Source organism: Dysidea avara, chromosome 6 (genome assembly GCF_963678975.1).
Source record: "Dysidea avara chromosome 6, odDysAvar1.4, whole genome shotgun sequence".
Classification (NCBI taxonomy): Eukaryota; Metazoa; Porifera; class Demospongiae; order Dictyoceratida; family Dysideidae; genus Dysidea; species Dysidea avara.
Window position 1 is genome coordinate 25,015,026 of NC_089277.1, and position 13,033 is coordinate 25,028,058.

The 13,033-nt window shown below is 36.5% G+C and overlaps 2 protein-coding genes across 3 annotated transcripts in view; both read left to right on the forward strand.

Moving 5' to 3' along the window:
* Nucleotides 1-7,064, forward strand: part of LOC136258462 (phosphatidylinositol 4-kinase alpha-like) — a 103,529-nt gene extending 96,465 nt beyond the window's left edge. For both annotated transcript variants that reach the window (XM_066051774.1, XM_066051775.1), the window contains 10 exons: nt 4,146-4,225; nt 4,269-4,351; nt 4,462-4,566; nt 4,747-4,872; nt 4,968-5,088; nt 5,708-5,822; nt 5,969-6,010; nt 6,140-6,229; nt 6,436-6,519; nt 6,885-7,064. In XM_066051774.1, the coding sequence (XP_065907846.1) occupies nt 4,146-4,225; nt 4,269-4,351; nt 4,462-4,566; nt 4,747-4,872; nt 4,968-5,088; nt 5,708-5,822; nt 5,969-6,010; nt 6,140-6,229; nt 6,436-6,519; nt 6,885-6,957 (919 nt within the window). In that variant the 3' untranslated portion in view covers nt 6,958-7,064. The remainder of the gene's footprint in view (nt 1-4,145; nt 4,226-4,268; nt 4,352-4,461; nt 4,567-4,746; nt 4,873-4,967; nt 5,089-5,707; nt 5,823-5,968; nt 6,011-6,139; nt 6,230-6,435; nt 6,520-6,884) is intronic.
* Nucleotides 7,065-11,472: 4,408 nt separating this feature from the next.
* Nucleotides 11,473-12,996, forward strand: LOC136259349 (uncharacterized). Its single transcript, XM_066052845.1, has 3 exons — nt 11,473-11,740; nt 12,402-12,727; nt 12,991-12,996. The coding sequence occupies exons 1-3, from the start codon at nt 11,473-11,475 to the stop codon at nt 12,994-12,996; spliced, it is 600 nt and encodes a 199-aa protein (XP_065908917.1).
* Nucleotides 12,997-13,033: the final 37 nt, after the last annotated feature.

Sequence of the window (13,033 nt, forward strand, 5' to 3'; positions counted from 1 at the left end):
TCAAACATCAAAGATTTTCTGGTACCAATTACTCAACAATGAAGACTAGACTGTAATTCAAGTAATATAGTCCTTATGAGCCACCATTTACCCAAGTCTAAGCATTATTGCATCTGTTGAAGAGTTACAACAACTTTAATACCTGGCTGTAGGTGAGAAATCAGCTGTGAGTTTCCAATCCTGTGGTGTACTCTAATATCTATACAGTATACATGACTGATATGCTTATTCATCACTTGCAGCTGAGCATTTTGTTGCAGAAGTATGTTAGTTGGTGTCATTTTTTGTTTTTTAAGAGAGCATATTTCTGGAGCAGAGAGATATATCCCATAATCTCAACACATGCATTTAGTCTTAGCTTGTTTATTTGTTTATTTGTTTCTGCTGCTACAGAAATACTTCATTGATCACCATTCAGACATTATTGATTGGCATGTCCAGAGACATTTGTGAATCCCATGATTTTCTGAATATTTGACTAATGGGAGTAGTGAGCAATGCATTACCCAGGCTTTGATGATTAATGAAGCATCAAGACTAGGGCAGGTTGCTGCTATCACAACAGTGTTTTGCTCTGTAGCTGTCAACAGGACAATTGTCAGTAGTATAGACACAGGATGATACAAACACATCATGAGTTTAAAAGTGCTGATAATGTTTGCTCCATCGATGTATAGGTGTTAATTCTTTGTCTCTACTTCAGTTGCTATTGTATGTAAATATCACATATACTTTCAATAGGTGTATGTGTTTTAGGTTTGGGAGACATTATATATGAAATTTACTATACTTGTTAAGCGAATGCACTTACATTCATGACCATTAAGAATTTCTGCTAGGAGAGCATTATTCATGCCTACCACATTTTACAGGCAACGTGGATATTACAATCAAAAGAAATAGCAATCCTGGGGAGTCACATGTAGCTATCATTATTACAGGTGGTAGTATTTATTAGACATGTTCCTAGCAAGGCATCAAGTGTACTGTGACACTTCTGGTTTGTTCATGACAGTCTTCTTTTTCCATTCTAAGACTTGCAGCAGTGATTTACTAACAAACAGGTGTCTAGTACAAGGATACTACTATGCATGCACGCTTAACAGGTAATATACACATTGATCCTGTAAATAACACATATCACAGTTCACAAGACACTGATACAGATACTATATTGCACCCTGAACTATAAGAATACTAGTATATTAAAAATTATAAATTTAAAAATAAAGTAGGAATCCAAGCGATAAAAAGTAGTGAAACAAGAGAAGAACAGTGGTAGTTATTACAGCATAGCTCGGTGAGAAATCCCTACTTTGGCATGACATAGCCATTATTTTGTGTTCATTGCCAAAGTAGTATTTTCCCACCGAGCTATGCTGTAATAGCTACCATCGTTCTTCTCGTTTCACTACTTTTTATCGCTTGGATACCTACTTTATTTTTTAATTTATAATTTTTAAATTGCTAGTTTGTTTAGTTTTTTTGTTAAGGCATACAGCTAGCTATAAACATGTGACTGTTCTATTAGGGTAACTGCTGTGTTAGAGTATCTTGAGGCAGCCTGCAAGACATGCGCTTGCCCAAAAAGGGGCGTGGTTTCAATCGATTATAGAGTATGTCGAGTCAGCCTTCCATATTGAAGGTGTGTGGTCACTGAAATACAGCTAGTGCAAAAGGGGTGTGTCATCGTGGTTTCAATCGATAGATCGATAATGCGTAGAATGAAGAGTGGGTGTGATCTTGTGACCTATCGTGAAGCTATCTAGTACCAGTACCTCCATACAGAACCCTCCGTTGATTATAGTAGTAATGAACATAATCTATTCCTCTGTACAGTAGCATAGTCTAAGTGCCTTAAATAATCTTGTGGCATCTATTATACTGCTTAAAGAAAGTGTTGATACGGAAAATTAACACCTCGATATGGTTTCGTTGGATGAAGAAGAGGACAAGTAGCCTGATTGAAGATAAAAGAAAAGACAAGGCACTGTGGGCACGCACTCGCCGGAACCCCAAAAGGCACATCCCACTGGTAAGTTTGTTATTGTTGCGTAAAATGGTGGCCGTGCACTGCTTCGTTTTGGCCTCTAGGCTTTCGACTGTGGTCTTTCAGTCAGGCAGTCAGTCTAAAATTCAAGGTTTTGGTGATTTTTAAAATTCTGTATCCGGCCACCTGTTTTGTTGTATTTAATGCTGTTTTATGCATTATATGGACTAGCACTATTCCGTAAAGGTGATTTTCGTTTCGTAAGATATCTCTAGGATGATTTTTAAAGGCAGGATTTTGGGAGGCGCACGAAAATTTCACATGGATTCCTACTTCAACTGTGCAGCCGTACCGTTTCATTAAGTGGATATTATTCAGTTGTAATTTATGTTTGTAAAACATTTAAAGCAGTAATTTACCATAACTTTAGATGTGTGTGTGTGCTGTACACATGATTTTGCACATGTAGGTATGGGACTGTGAGTGTCATTTGGTATGATTAAATGCCACCAGCATATAAAAGATGAACATTTTAATTAAGTATCATTTTTACTGGAAGTTTATGCCAGGTGTAGAGAGATATGATCGTGGGTCCAAGCAGAACAGTCATTTTTATGTTTTCATTTTTTGCTGTCATCTTCCTTACTGATGCTGTGGAGGTCACTGATGAAGATATCAATTCTCCACTAGTCTCTTACCTACTTGCTAAACTACAACAATTGGAATCAAAGATCATGGTTAGACCAAATATCAGGACCACTAGACAGACTACACAAAAGCCTACTAAACCACCTGTTGTTGGTGATAACAAACAGTGTAACTGTCAACCTAGTGTAGTCACCTATGTTAGATGGGGTAATTCTACTTGTCCCTATGGAGTAGATACCATCTACTCTGGGGTTGTAGCTGGATCATCATGGGACCATGAAGGAGGTGCAGTTGATCCACTGTATTTACCTCCCAACCCTCAATATTTGAAATATCATTCACATTATCAGGGACATGTACAAATATTTGGTGCTGAATATGAAATAACTACTGGTAGTCCAATTGATCAATCTCACAATCGTAACATTCCTTGTGCAGGCTTATGGACGTACTAACAAGATAATGACACAAAGCAGTTACACAGTTTACTTATATGGACAGAAACTCTGAAACATGCAGGTGGAAATAATACCATTGGTATCTGTTTTATACAGTTGCAATGTGTTGTGGCCACTTCATTTCTTGTAGTGATAAAGAACTCCCTTTTGTGCACATTTAGTTACTGGTTTTGCAAATAGTCTTAGTATATATAGTACTTAGTTGAGTTCTATGTGCTTCTGTAGGTGTCTGTTATGTAAGTTCCTGTACTGTTTTGCATAATTTACTGGTTAGTGGTATAACCTATAATAGAACCAAGGTGAAATTTGATTGATAACACTTGATTGTGATAGAGTCTGAGTATACATCAGTGAAGTACAATTGTTATAAACTGAGTACCGTAAAGCCAAGTTGTTAAGCGTTGGAGAAAACTTTTTGTAAAATCATACTATCTGTTAGGCGCATACGCCTAATAAATAATTATGGTGGGTGTAGTAGTTAATAGTTTGTACCGGTCACCACGCCAGTATGTAAGGATATTTGACTCTCGAGTCCATTTCCGGGTGAATCCTTCGTGATGAACGAAATTAGTATTAATATCCAGATGGCTGATTTGCTGTATACATAGTGAAGAGAGACCTCAAGGGAGGCGTAAGCACTTGAGGAGACATCAATTTTTCAGCTTTTCTTGCTGTGTGTAGCTCTATCATTGCATTTTGCCGTGTGCGCTTATCATCCATGGTTAATTACAAGAAATGTGTATGTGCTTAACAAATAATATACGCTTAATAGATACATGCGCTTAACAACCCGTCTCTACGGTATCCAAGTATGGTGTAGTACTGCATGACACATTTATGAATATCAAAAGGTTGAATTTTCTTTTGCTGTAGATTTTCTTATGGTGCAGTCGGTGCACATCTCCTCTTGTATATTTCCATGCTGCAACTAGCTGCATATACATACACTGAGATAACATCCAGTACAATGTTTTACACCATACAGTGTGTGTGTAGTACACATTATGTAGCAATATTGTTAAAGCATGTAATTTCTCATTCCAATGTAGTGCTGCTAAAGCTCCATTCTTGGCCCGTTTCAAAGTGGTAAGATGTGGAACAGCTGAGCTAGAAAATATGAACATTCTAAGTTAGTATAATGTTTCCAACACACCATATCATGTGATATTTAGGTGACCAAAGACCATCTCAGAATCTGTTAAATGGTGCAGTATGGCAGGCGTGTATTTTCAAAGTAGGAGATGATGTTCGTCAGGTACAGAGAGCTATACTAATAATAAGCTTTTAATCTTGTATTAGCCATTTTACGCTTCTAATACACTCTTCCATTCAATTTGATACAATTTGCGTGTTTCCTGTTGCTAGGACATGCTGGCTCTACAAATTATGGAGTTGTGTAAGAATGTGTTCCACCAAGTTGGACTGATGCTCTACCTTGTACCCTATCGTGTGGTGGCTACTGACCCTGGTGTAAGTTACTACTTCTGTCTTCATTACTTTTATTTTATAATTTTAACATCGAAGCCACATAAAGCGTGGTGAAATTTGATAGTAAGTGTTCATGGTGTTCAACTATGTATAGGGAAGATGTGATGCACTTACGTATTTGTGTACAGCTGCTTGTTTGTGCTCTTGATTTTTTGCTTGTAGTGTGGAGTGATTGAGTGTGTGCCAGATTGTAAGTCCCGAGATCAACTGGGCAAGTTAACCAGGGGCTCTCTGAATGATTACTTTTATGATAAGTTTGGACATGGTGACTCCCAGATATATCAGAAGGTATGTACATATGTAATACTTTGGTATATATAATACGGACAGATGTATTTTATAGTATGTGCGTGGTTTAGTTGTGATCATTGCTTCTTTTATAGGCAAGGGCCAACTTTGTTCACAGCATGGCAGCATATTCCTTGTTAACTTACCTGCTGCAAATCAAGGACAGGCACAATGGAAACATCATGATCACCAAGCATGGACACATTGTACACATCGGTAATGACTCTGTGTGTTGTTGTTGTTGGCATTCTTGTTGTTGTTGCGTGTGTGTATTCGTGTGTGCATGTGAATGTGTGTTCGTGCATGCATGTCATATGCCATTATAATGGTATTTATCCCCATGGAAATCACTTGCTTATGATGACGCTTTGTGGTTATACATAGTACGTAGCTACACAACAGTATGAAACATTTTTAATGGAGTATTCATATGCTCTAATAGAGCAGTAGTCATAAAGGGATGTTCAGGTAGCTCAGGCTCTATTATCAGTGTCAGAAGTGAGTAGAATGCCATACTTAGATTCTGTATGATTTTTTTCAATAAAGATTGAAAACTGCATCAGTTGTCCAGTATACCATTGTACAATTGACATTGCTGGTTAGGTTTACCCCTACCATTTTGAAGAGGGCAAACAATTAAACCTTATATTATACTGTAAAGTATTATTGTTCTTTTGGTATGATATAAAAGTTCACCAATGAACAAGTCATGCTACATACAATAATGCATTCAGCTACCACACACATTAAAGTACACACACAACCAGCAATTCATGTGTACTGTTTATTTCTAGTAATGTTTGTTTTGTATTTATGGCCATTTTCATTATCACAGATTTTGGGTTTCTGTTTGAGTCATCACCTGGCGGTAATATGGGGTTTGAACCAGACTTCAAGTTTACACAAGAGATGTTAGATGTGATGGGTGGAAAGAACTCTGACTCGTACAAGTGAGTCTAAAATACCATGCACACACAATCAAGTGTTATGTATAAATATAAATGTTCAGCTGTTGAGAGGTGAATGAAATGTATAATGTTGTATGTACAGTACATTACATGAATAGCTTTTGGAAAATTGATGTGTTTCATTACAGAGAGTTTACAAGTTTATTTGTAAGAGGATACTTAGCAATCAGGTTAGCTTTTGGCATTATTATATGTGGTATATAGCTTAACATATACAAATACTAGCTGACATATGTACGTACAATATGTGTATGCAATATATAGCAAATATATATACATGTATATACATATTCTTGTAGACCTTATTGTGAAGAGATAGTGTCACTGGTGACACTAATGTTGGACACTGGATTTCCTTGCTTCAGGAAGAATCCCATTGAAGAGCTAAGGTAATGTAACTTACTGCTATATATTATATGATGGAGGTTGTCCTAAGCATACATGTACATGCATACATACATACTAAACTACTCTGTGTCATACACATCTCTGCTCGTTCAGTACTCACTGTGTACATTACTTAGCGATAAGTCACTCCATGCAGTCTGTTATCTCCATGTTTCTTCATGTGTGGCAATATTTGTCATTTTTACAGGGCTCGATTTAGACCACAATTTTCAGTCAAAGAAGCAGTGAAGTTTATACTGGACAGAATAAATTCTGCTTATCTGAACATTAGGTAGGTACAGTATGTTGACTACATAACTGGTAAAAGTGAACTATTAAACTTGTCAAGAGGTACAAATTCCATGTAGATATAAATTGCAGCCATCAATTTTAACCCTGCTGCTTTGCCTAAATAACTTATGACTGATTTGCTAATTCTGCCAACAGTTTTCTTTTAAATTTATAATACATATCAAATTGGTTTTCAGTTGTTTTTTTGGCAATATGATAATTTGGTCATTTCAAAATTTTAGCTGTCAGCTAAGTTTCTCATATTTTGTAGTCTGGAGAATTTAAAATGTATCAGATTTTTGTATGTACATAAACCATTGACCATAACATTACCCTGGTCATTTATCTTATTATTGACACACACAGGGCTGTGGGGTATGATGTCATTCAGGAGTTACAGCAGGGAATATACCGCAACAAGGCTGATTCACAGCAATGAGGAAAAGTTACTGTTATAGTTGTAACCGGTGTATTAAACAGCCACATTGATAATGTTTATGAAATTTTAAATCTGTATATTTTGATTTATTAGAAATTTAAGCAGTTTTGAAATAGATATTTTGGTGGTATATGTATGTACGTGTGTATACATATTTGCAAGAGGAGCAATGTTTTTTGTGCAAGTTTCAGAACCTGTGAACTGTATGTAATAATCGACTACAACATATGTACATAATTAAGCTGCAGTACAATTTCATATATGGCCAGTTTTTGGTTGTTGGTCATTGTATTGAAAGTGAGAATGACAGAGAACATATGGTAATAAGGTTGCTGGTAATAAAGTTTAGCCTTCACACAAATTAGTTCTCTAGTACATGGTATACCACTAGGGACTTGCACTATAGTTGAAGTCAGAACCTTGGCATCAAAAGCCATGGATCATGGTATGATCACATTGGAGCTGCAGCTGATCCACTTTGTCTTCCTCGTGACCCAAAGTACTTGCAATATCAGTCTGGGTATCAAGGTGGCGCTTACCTTTATGGAGCAGAGTATGAAGTAGGCGGCTCACTGGACCACAGCCATAATCGTAATATTCCTTGTGCAGTCTGCCAGGCTTATAGCCGTACCACCTCTTTAATGGTCCCTTCTCATTATGAGTGTCCTCCCGGGAGTACTATGGGTACCTTATGGCTGGACACTACAGTCACAAAGGTACTACCCAATACATCTGTGTAGATAAAGGTCTTGAACAAGTGCCTGGCAGTGGAGGTGATACTAATGGACATCTCTTCTACAGAGTAGAGGCACAGTGTAACCAGTTTATCCCATGTAGTGATAAAGAACTTACTTGTGTTGTGTGTACCAAGTAAAATATTGTATACTCAGTGTGCAGCTTGTACAACATGATTTTAATTTCCAACCATCTTTTTTATTGTATTGTACTTACATAGTGTACTAGACTAGTGTATGTGTAACCTTGTCCATGTGGTATACTGTATTGCTTTTTGAAGAGTTAAAATAAATTGTACAACTGTTGCGGACACACAGTTCATAACTGTTGTTACTACTGATGGAAGCTGCTAAGTCTGATCAGTGTACAAATCTCATTATGATATGTAGTATGATCTATTAGAACTCTTAACAAGTTTAAACTTTTGGATACCAAACCTTGTAATGTGTGTAGTGTAATTATTGTAGTAGCACTTGTAAGTCTTGAGAAGTCTATGATAGACTCTTACTGTTAGGTGCGTGCAGTTCAATATTTTGAATCTCTGCTAGAGCTGTGCAATAATGAAATTTCTGGTATCTCGATAATGCTACTAATTATCACGATACTTATATAAACCACAAATACCAATACAAAATATATTAGATTATAAAATTAATTTACTCTAAGCCAGCACTAATCACAATGGAAAATCTGCATCAAGAAAATTTTTACAAGGAGAAGGTGATAAATGACTGTTGTTTATATATTGTAGATTGGTCTCCTGTTGTATGCAGAAATTTACTATTATCACAATAATGAAAACTGCCACGATAACGATGATGCCTATCTCAATAATCTTATTATCTTAATTATAGCACAGCCCTAATCTCTTCATATTTAAAATTATGAAATGCATTACTTTATCAATGATGCATCGTTTTGTATTGCATGTACATAGATATATTTTAGAATTTACCGGTAACAGCAATCAGTGTTTTAATAGTTCACAAAGTAGGGGAGTATACATGTAATTTATTGTATGTGTTTGAGCAATGGATTCAAGTTTTTGTACTTGTCTGTCAGCCTGTTCAGTTTGTAAATATATCTACGTACTAAGTTTCTATCAAGAAGCTATTTCCAGCATGTATCTATTTTTGTCTGGACCTGTCTGAAGCCATTGAGATATTTTTATGATGTTATTGAGATACGAAACTATCACATCAACTGTGTCAGTGTGTCACATACAGGTACGTATGTGGCACAACAAAAGTAGGGGTGTCACTTACATACATACATGCATATACCAAATACTTGTTTTGACTATACATTCTACAAGGAGTTGTAATAAACATGCTCAATCTTATATCTTCCTAATATTACTTTTTAGAAGATAATATTTGCAGGTGACTAATAATTATTCTCTCTTTGCATTTACATTGATGCTCATGGTGCCAGAAGTAATTCAGCAATCCAAAGGTTGTAGTTTGTTTCTAAACCAATGGTCTGTTACAAAAGATTAATCCCATAGGTGTATAGACCTCATTAGTGTATAGTTGTACCTATATAACCTCAAAGGTTAAGACTGAGATGAATTTATTTTTCACTATCACATAATAGATATTGTGTGCTTTACTGATACAGTGGACTTGTAACATTTCTGTACACATTTTGCAAAAGGAATGGCATCACCTGATCGGTAGGCAGTGTTATCGCTTATGTATCTTATCTCACCTGACTGACATATTGTATGGTCATGTTGAAGTATACAGACAGTGAAGAAGTTCTGTGCTAAAAGATAAACAGGTTATGAGGAATTGCAGTTAACTGAAATAAATTTTTGTTAGATGATGGTATTCATTAGGTGATTAACTTGTAGTCTCCATACTTATATTCTGGCATTTTGACACTTCAAAAAAGTCCCAAGGCGGTGTTTAGAAGTAGCATTTGGCAATCGTTGTATGAATAAAAGAACAGGTACCTATATATAGCTATCAGTGGATGATGGCACATTTCAGCAGTAATAAAGCAAAGAATATCTGTCTTAGTTTATTTACCATAGACCTTCTGGAATTGGAACACATCATGTGATACCCGACACAGAAATCGTTTTGAATCCAACGTCAAGGTAAGTCTTGTTATATTACAAAGAAGTTCCATTGATGTATTAGATAAGTCTGTCAGGTAATACAAGCACCTGTATTCTGTTGACTTTGAAAGAATTTTCTACAAAGAATTTTAGGCTTGCAGACACTCCTAGCCTACATGTTTGCAGCACCGTCTACTTGTAGTGCCTAGCAAAAATGATCAACCCTGTAGACATATAACTTATTTTGATGTGTATTACATACCTGAAATGTTTCTTCACATTGTGGGCTACAATTTATGGCCTAAAGCAATATCCAGTGTTGAACATCAAAGGAATTCAAGTAATACAGTCCTTATGAGCCACCATTCACCCAAGTCTACTTCTTCTACCATCTGTTTTAGAGAGTTACAATTGCTTTAACACCTGGCTGTACTCATGATCAGATACTGTATACATGACTGAACTGCTTATTTGTCACTTACAGCTTACATATGCAAGTCGATGTCATTTTGGGATGTTAAAAGAGCATATTTCTGGAGCAGAGAGAGATATTCCATAATATCAACACAAACATTTAGTCTATGCTTGTTTTTGTGTTTCTGCTGCTACAGAAATACTTCATTGATCACCATTCAGACAGTATTGATTGGCATGTCCAGGGGATCTGTGAATCCTATGATTTTCTGAATATTTGACTAATGGAAGTAGTGAACAATGTATTATCCAAGCTTTGATGATTAATGAAGCATCAAGATTAGGGCGAGATGCTACTAACACAACAATGTTTTTGCTGTGTAGCTGTCAACAAGACAATTCTCAACAATGGACCAAGAACATGATGTATGTCAAAAACTAACACATCATGAATTAGAGAGTGCTAAAAGTAAGATAATGTTTGCTCCATCAATGTTAGTTCCTTTGTCGTTGCTATTGTATGTAAATACCATATATGCGTGTGTGCTTTTAGTTTTTGAAGAAATTATTTATGAAATTTTACTATGCTTGTCAACTGGATGCACTTACAAGCTTATAAACGACCATTAAGAGTTTCTGCTAGGAGAGAAATATTCGTGCCTACTACATTTTAAAAGCGATGTGGTTACCAGTAGTTAGTGAAATGGTGTATTGCAATTAAAAGAAATGGCAATCCTGGAGAGTTATGTGTAGCTATCATTATTACAGGTGGCAGTATTTGTTGGACGTGGTCTAAGCAAGGCAACAAGTGTACTCTGGTTTGCTCTTGACAGCCTTCTTTTTCCATGCTAGAGCTTGCAGCAGCAATTTAATGATAAACAGGTGTCTATAGTACAAGGATACTATGCATGCACACTTAACAGATAATATGCACAGTTATCCTGTGAATAACACATATCACAATTTTAATTTGTAACAGTAGATCAGACCCTTTAAAAGTAATGACATTGATGCAGATGCTATGTTGCACCCTGAACTTCAAAACTGTGAATTAAATCAAGTGCTTTAGTTGTAATTTATGTTTGTGAAACATTTTAATTTCTACACTTCAAATTCCTACAGTGATTTAGCATAATTTCAGATGTTTCTGTACAGTGTGTGCTGTACACGCGATTTTGCACATGTATGGGACTGTGTGTGTCGTTTGTTATAATTAAATTCCACCAGCATATAAAAGATGGACATTTTAATAAACTACCAGTTTTACTGGAGGTTTATGCCAGGTATAGAGAGATTCGATCATGGGTCCAAGCAGCACAATCATTTTCATGCTTTCATTTTTTGCTGTCATCTTCTTCACTGATGCTGTGGAGGTCACTGATGAAGACATCAATTCTCCGCTAGTCTCCTACCTACTTGCTAAACTACAACAATTGGAATCAAAGATCATGGTTAGACCAAATATCAGGACCACTAGACAGACTACACAAAAGCCTACTAAACCACCTGTTGTTGGTGATAACAAACAGTGTAACTGTCAACCTGGTGTAGTCACCTATGTTAGATTGGGTAATTCTACTTGTCCCTATGTCGAATATAAAGGTGCCTTGTGCCTGGTTGGCTGAATTCTGTCCATTGTTTAACAAACCTCCACACCTTATCAGCCCTGGTAGAAGAAGTACAGAACAAATACATGATATCTCTTTCCGTACCCAGCAGGCCAACACGCTATGGGTAATAGCACTAACCTGCATTCACTGTTTGACTCTAGTCATGTAGTGCTCAGCATACGTGATCAAGTAAGTGATCACTTGATTGCCCGTGATTCTCTCGAGCAAAAAAAAAGCAGCTAATAGATGGTTTGAATGGGTTTAATTATGTGCAGGGTAGGGTGCTTCAACCTATCATAGTATACAGAATACGTTCCTGGATTAATTTAAAAGCTGGGGTACAATAGAACCTCCATTAATGGAACGCCTCTGTGCTAGTTCAAGCACAAAAGTGTTCAGTTTGTTTGATAAATGAAACACATTTATTAATATTCTACTGAAACATGCACTTGTTTGATGAAATACTCTAATCAAACAGTCCCTGTTCGGATTATCAAGGTCCCAAGATACCAACACAGCAACAGGGAAGCCGCATTATGCTTGCTTTATCAGCAAAAAGAACTATGGAACAGATACAATCTACTCTGGAGTTGTAGCTGGATGATGGTTTGACCATATAGGAGCTGCAGTTGATCCACTGTGTTTACCTCCCAACCCTCAATATTTGAAATATCATTCTGGTTATCAAGGACATGTACAAGTATATGGAGCTGAATATCAAATATCTACTGGTAGTCCAATTGATCAATCTCATGATCGTAATGTTCCTTGTGCACTCTACCAGGCTTATGGACGCACTAACAAGATAATGATCCCTTCTCATTATGAGTGTCCTCCAGGATGGAATACTGAGTACTATGGCTACCTTATGGCTGGAGATTATGGTCATAAAGCAGCTACTATACACAGTTCACTTGTATGGACAGAAGTCTTGAACAGATACCAGGTAGTGCTGGAACTTATGGAAAGCTGTTCTACAATGTTGAAGCATATTGTGGCCACTTTATTCCTTGTAGTGGTAGAGAGCTCACCTGCGTAGTGTGTACCAAGTAACTAGTATGCTCATCTGATTACATGTATTTGACACTAGCAATATATGTATAGTATATGCTGCCTTGACTTGCCGGTAGAACGCATAGTATTATTATTATTATTTATACTATTAACTTGTGTAGTAAGTTTGCACAATGAAATGTTGTGCATTTGTAGGAGTAAAATGCTTGCTGGTGTAGATTGTACTGTACACATTCCA

What these genes read in the sequence shown, in the direction of transcription:
- LOC136259349 (XM_066052845.1), top strand. Translation starts at nt 11,473, where the DNA reads ATGGGTCCAAGCAGCACAATCATTTTCATGCTTTCATTTTTTGCTGTC. An exon ending in AGTCACCTATGTTAGATTGG is followed by an intron (nt 11,741 to 12,401) that starts GTAATTCTACTT and finishes TTGACCATATAG; the next exon opens with GAGCTGCAGTTGATCCACTG.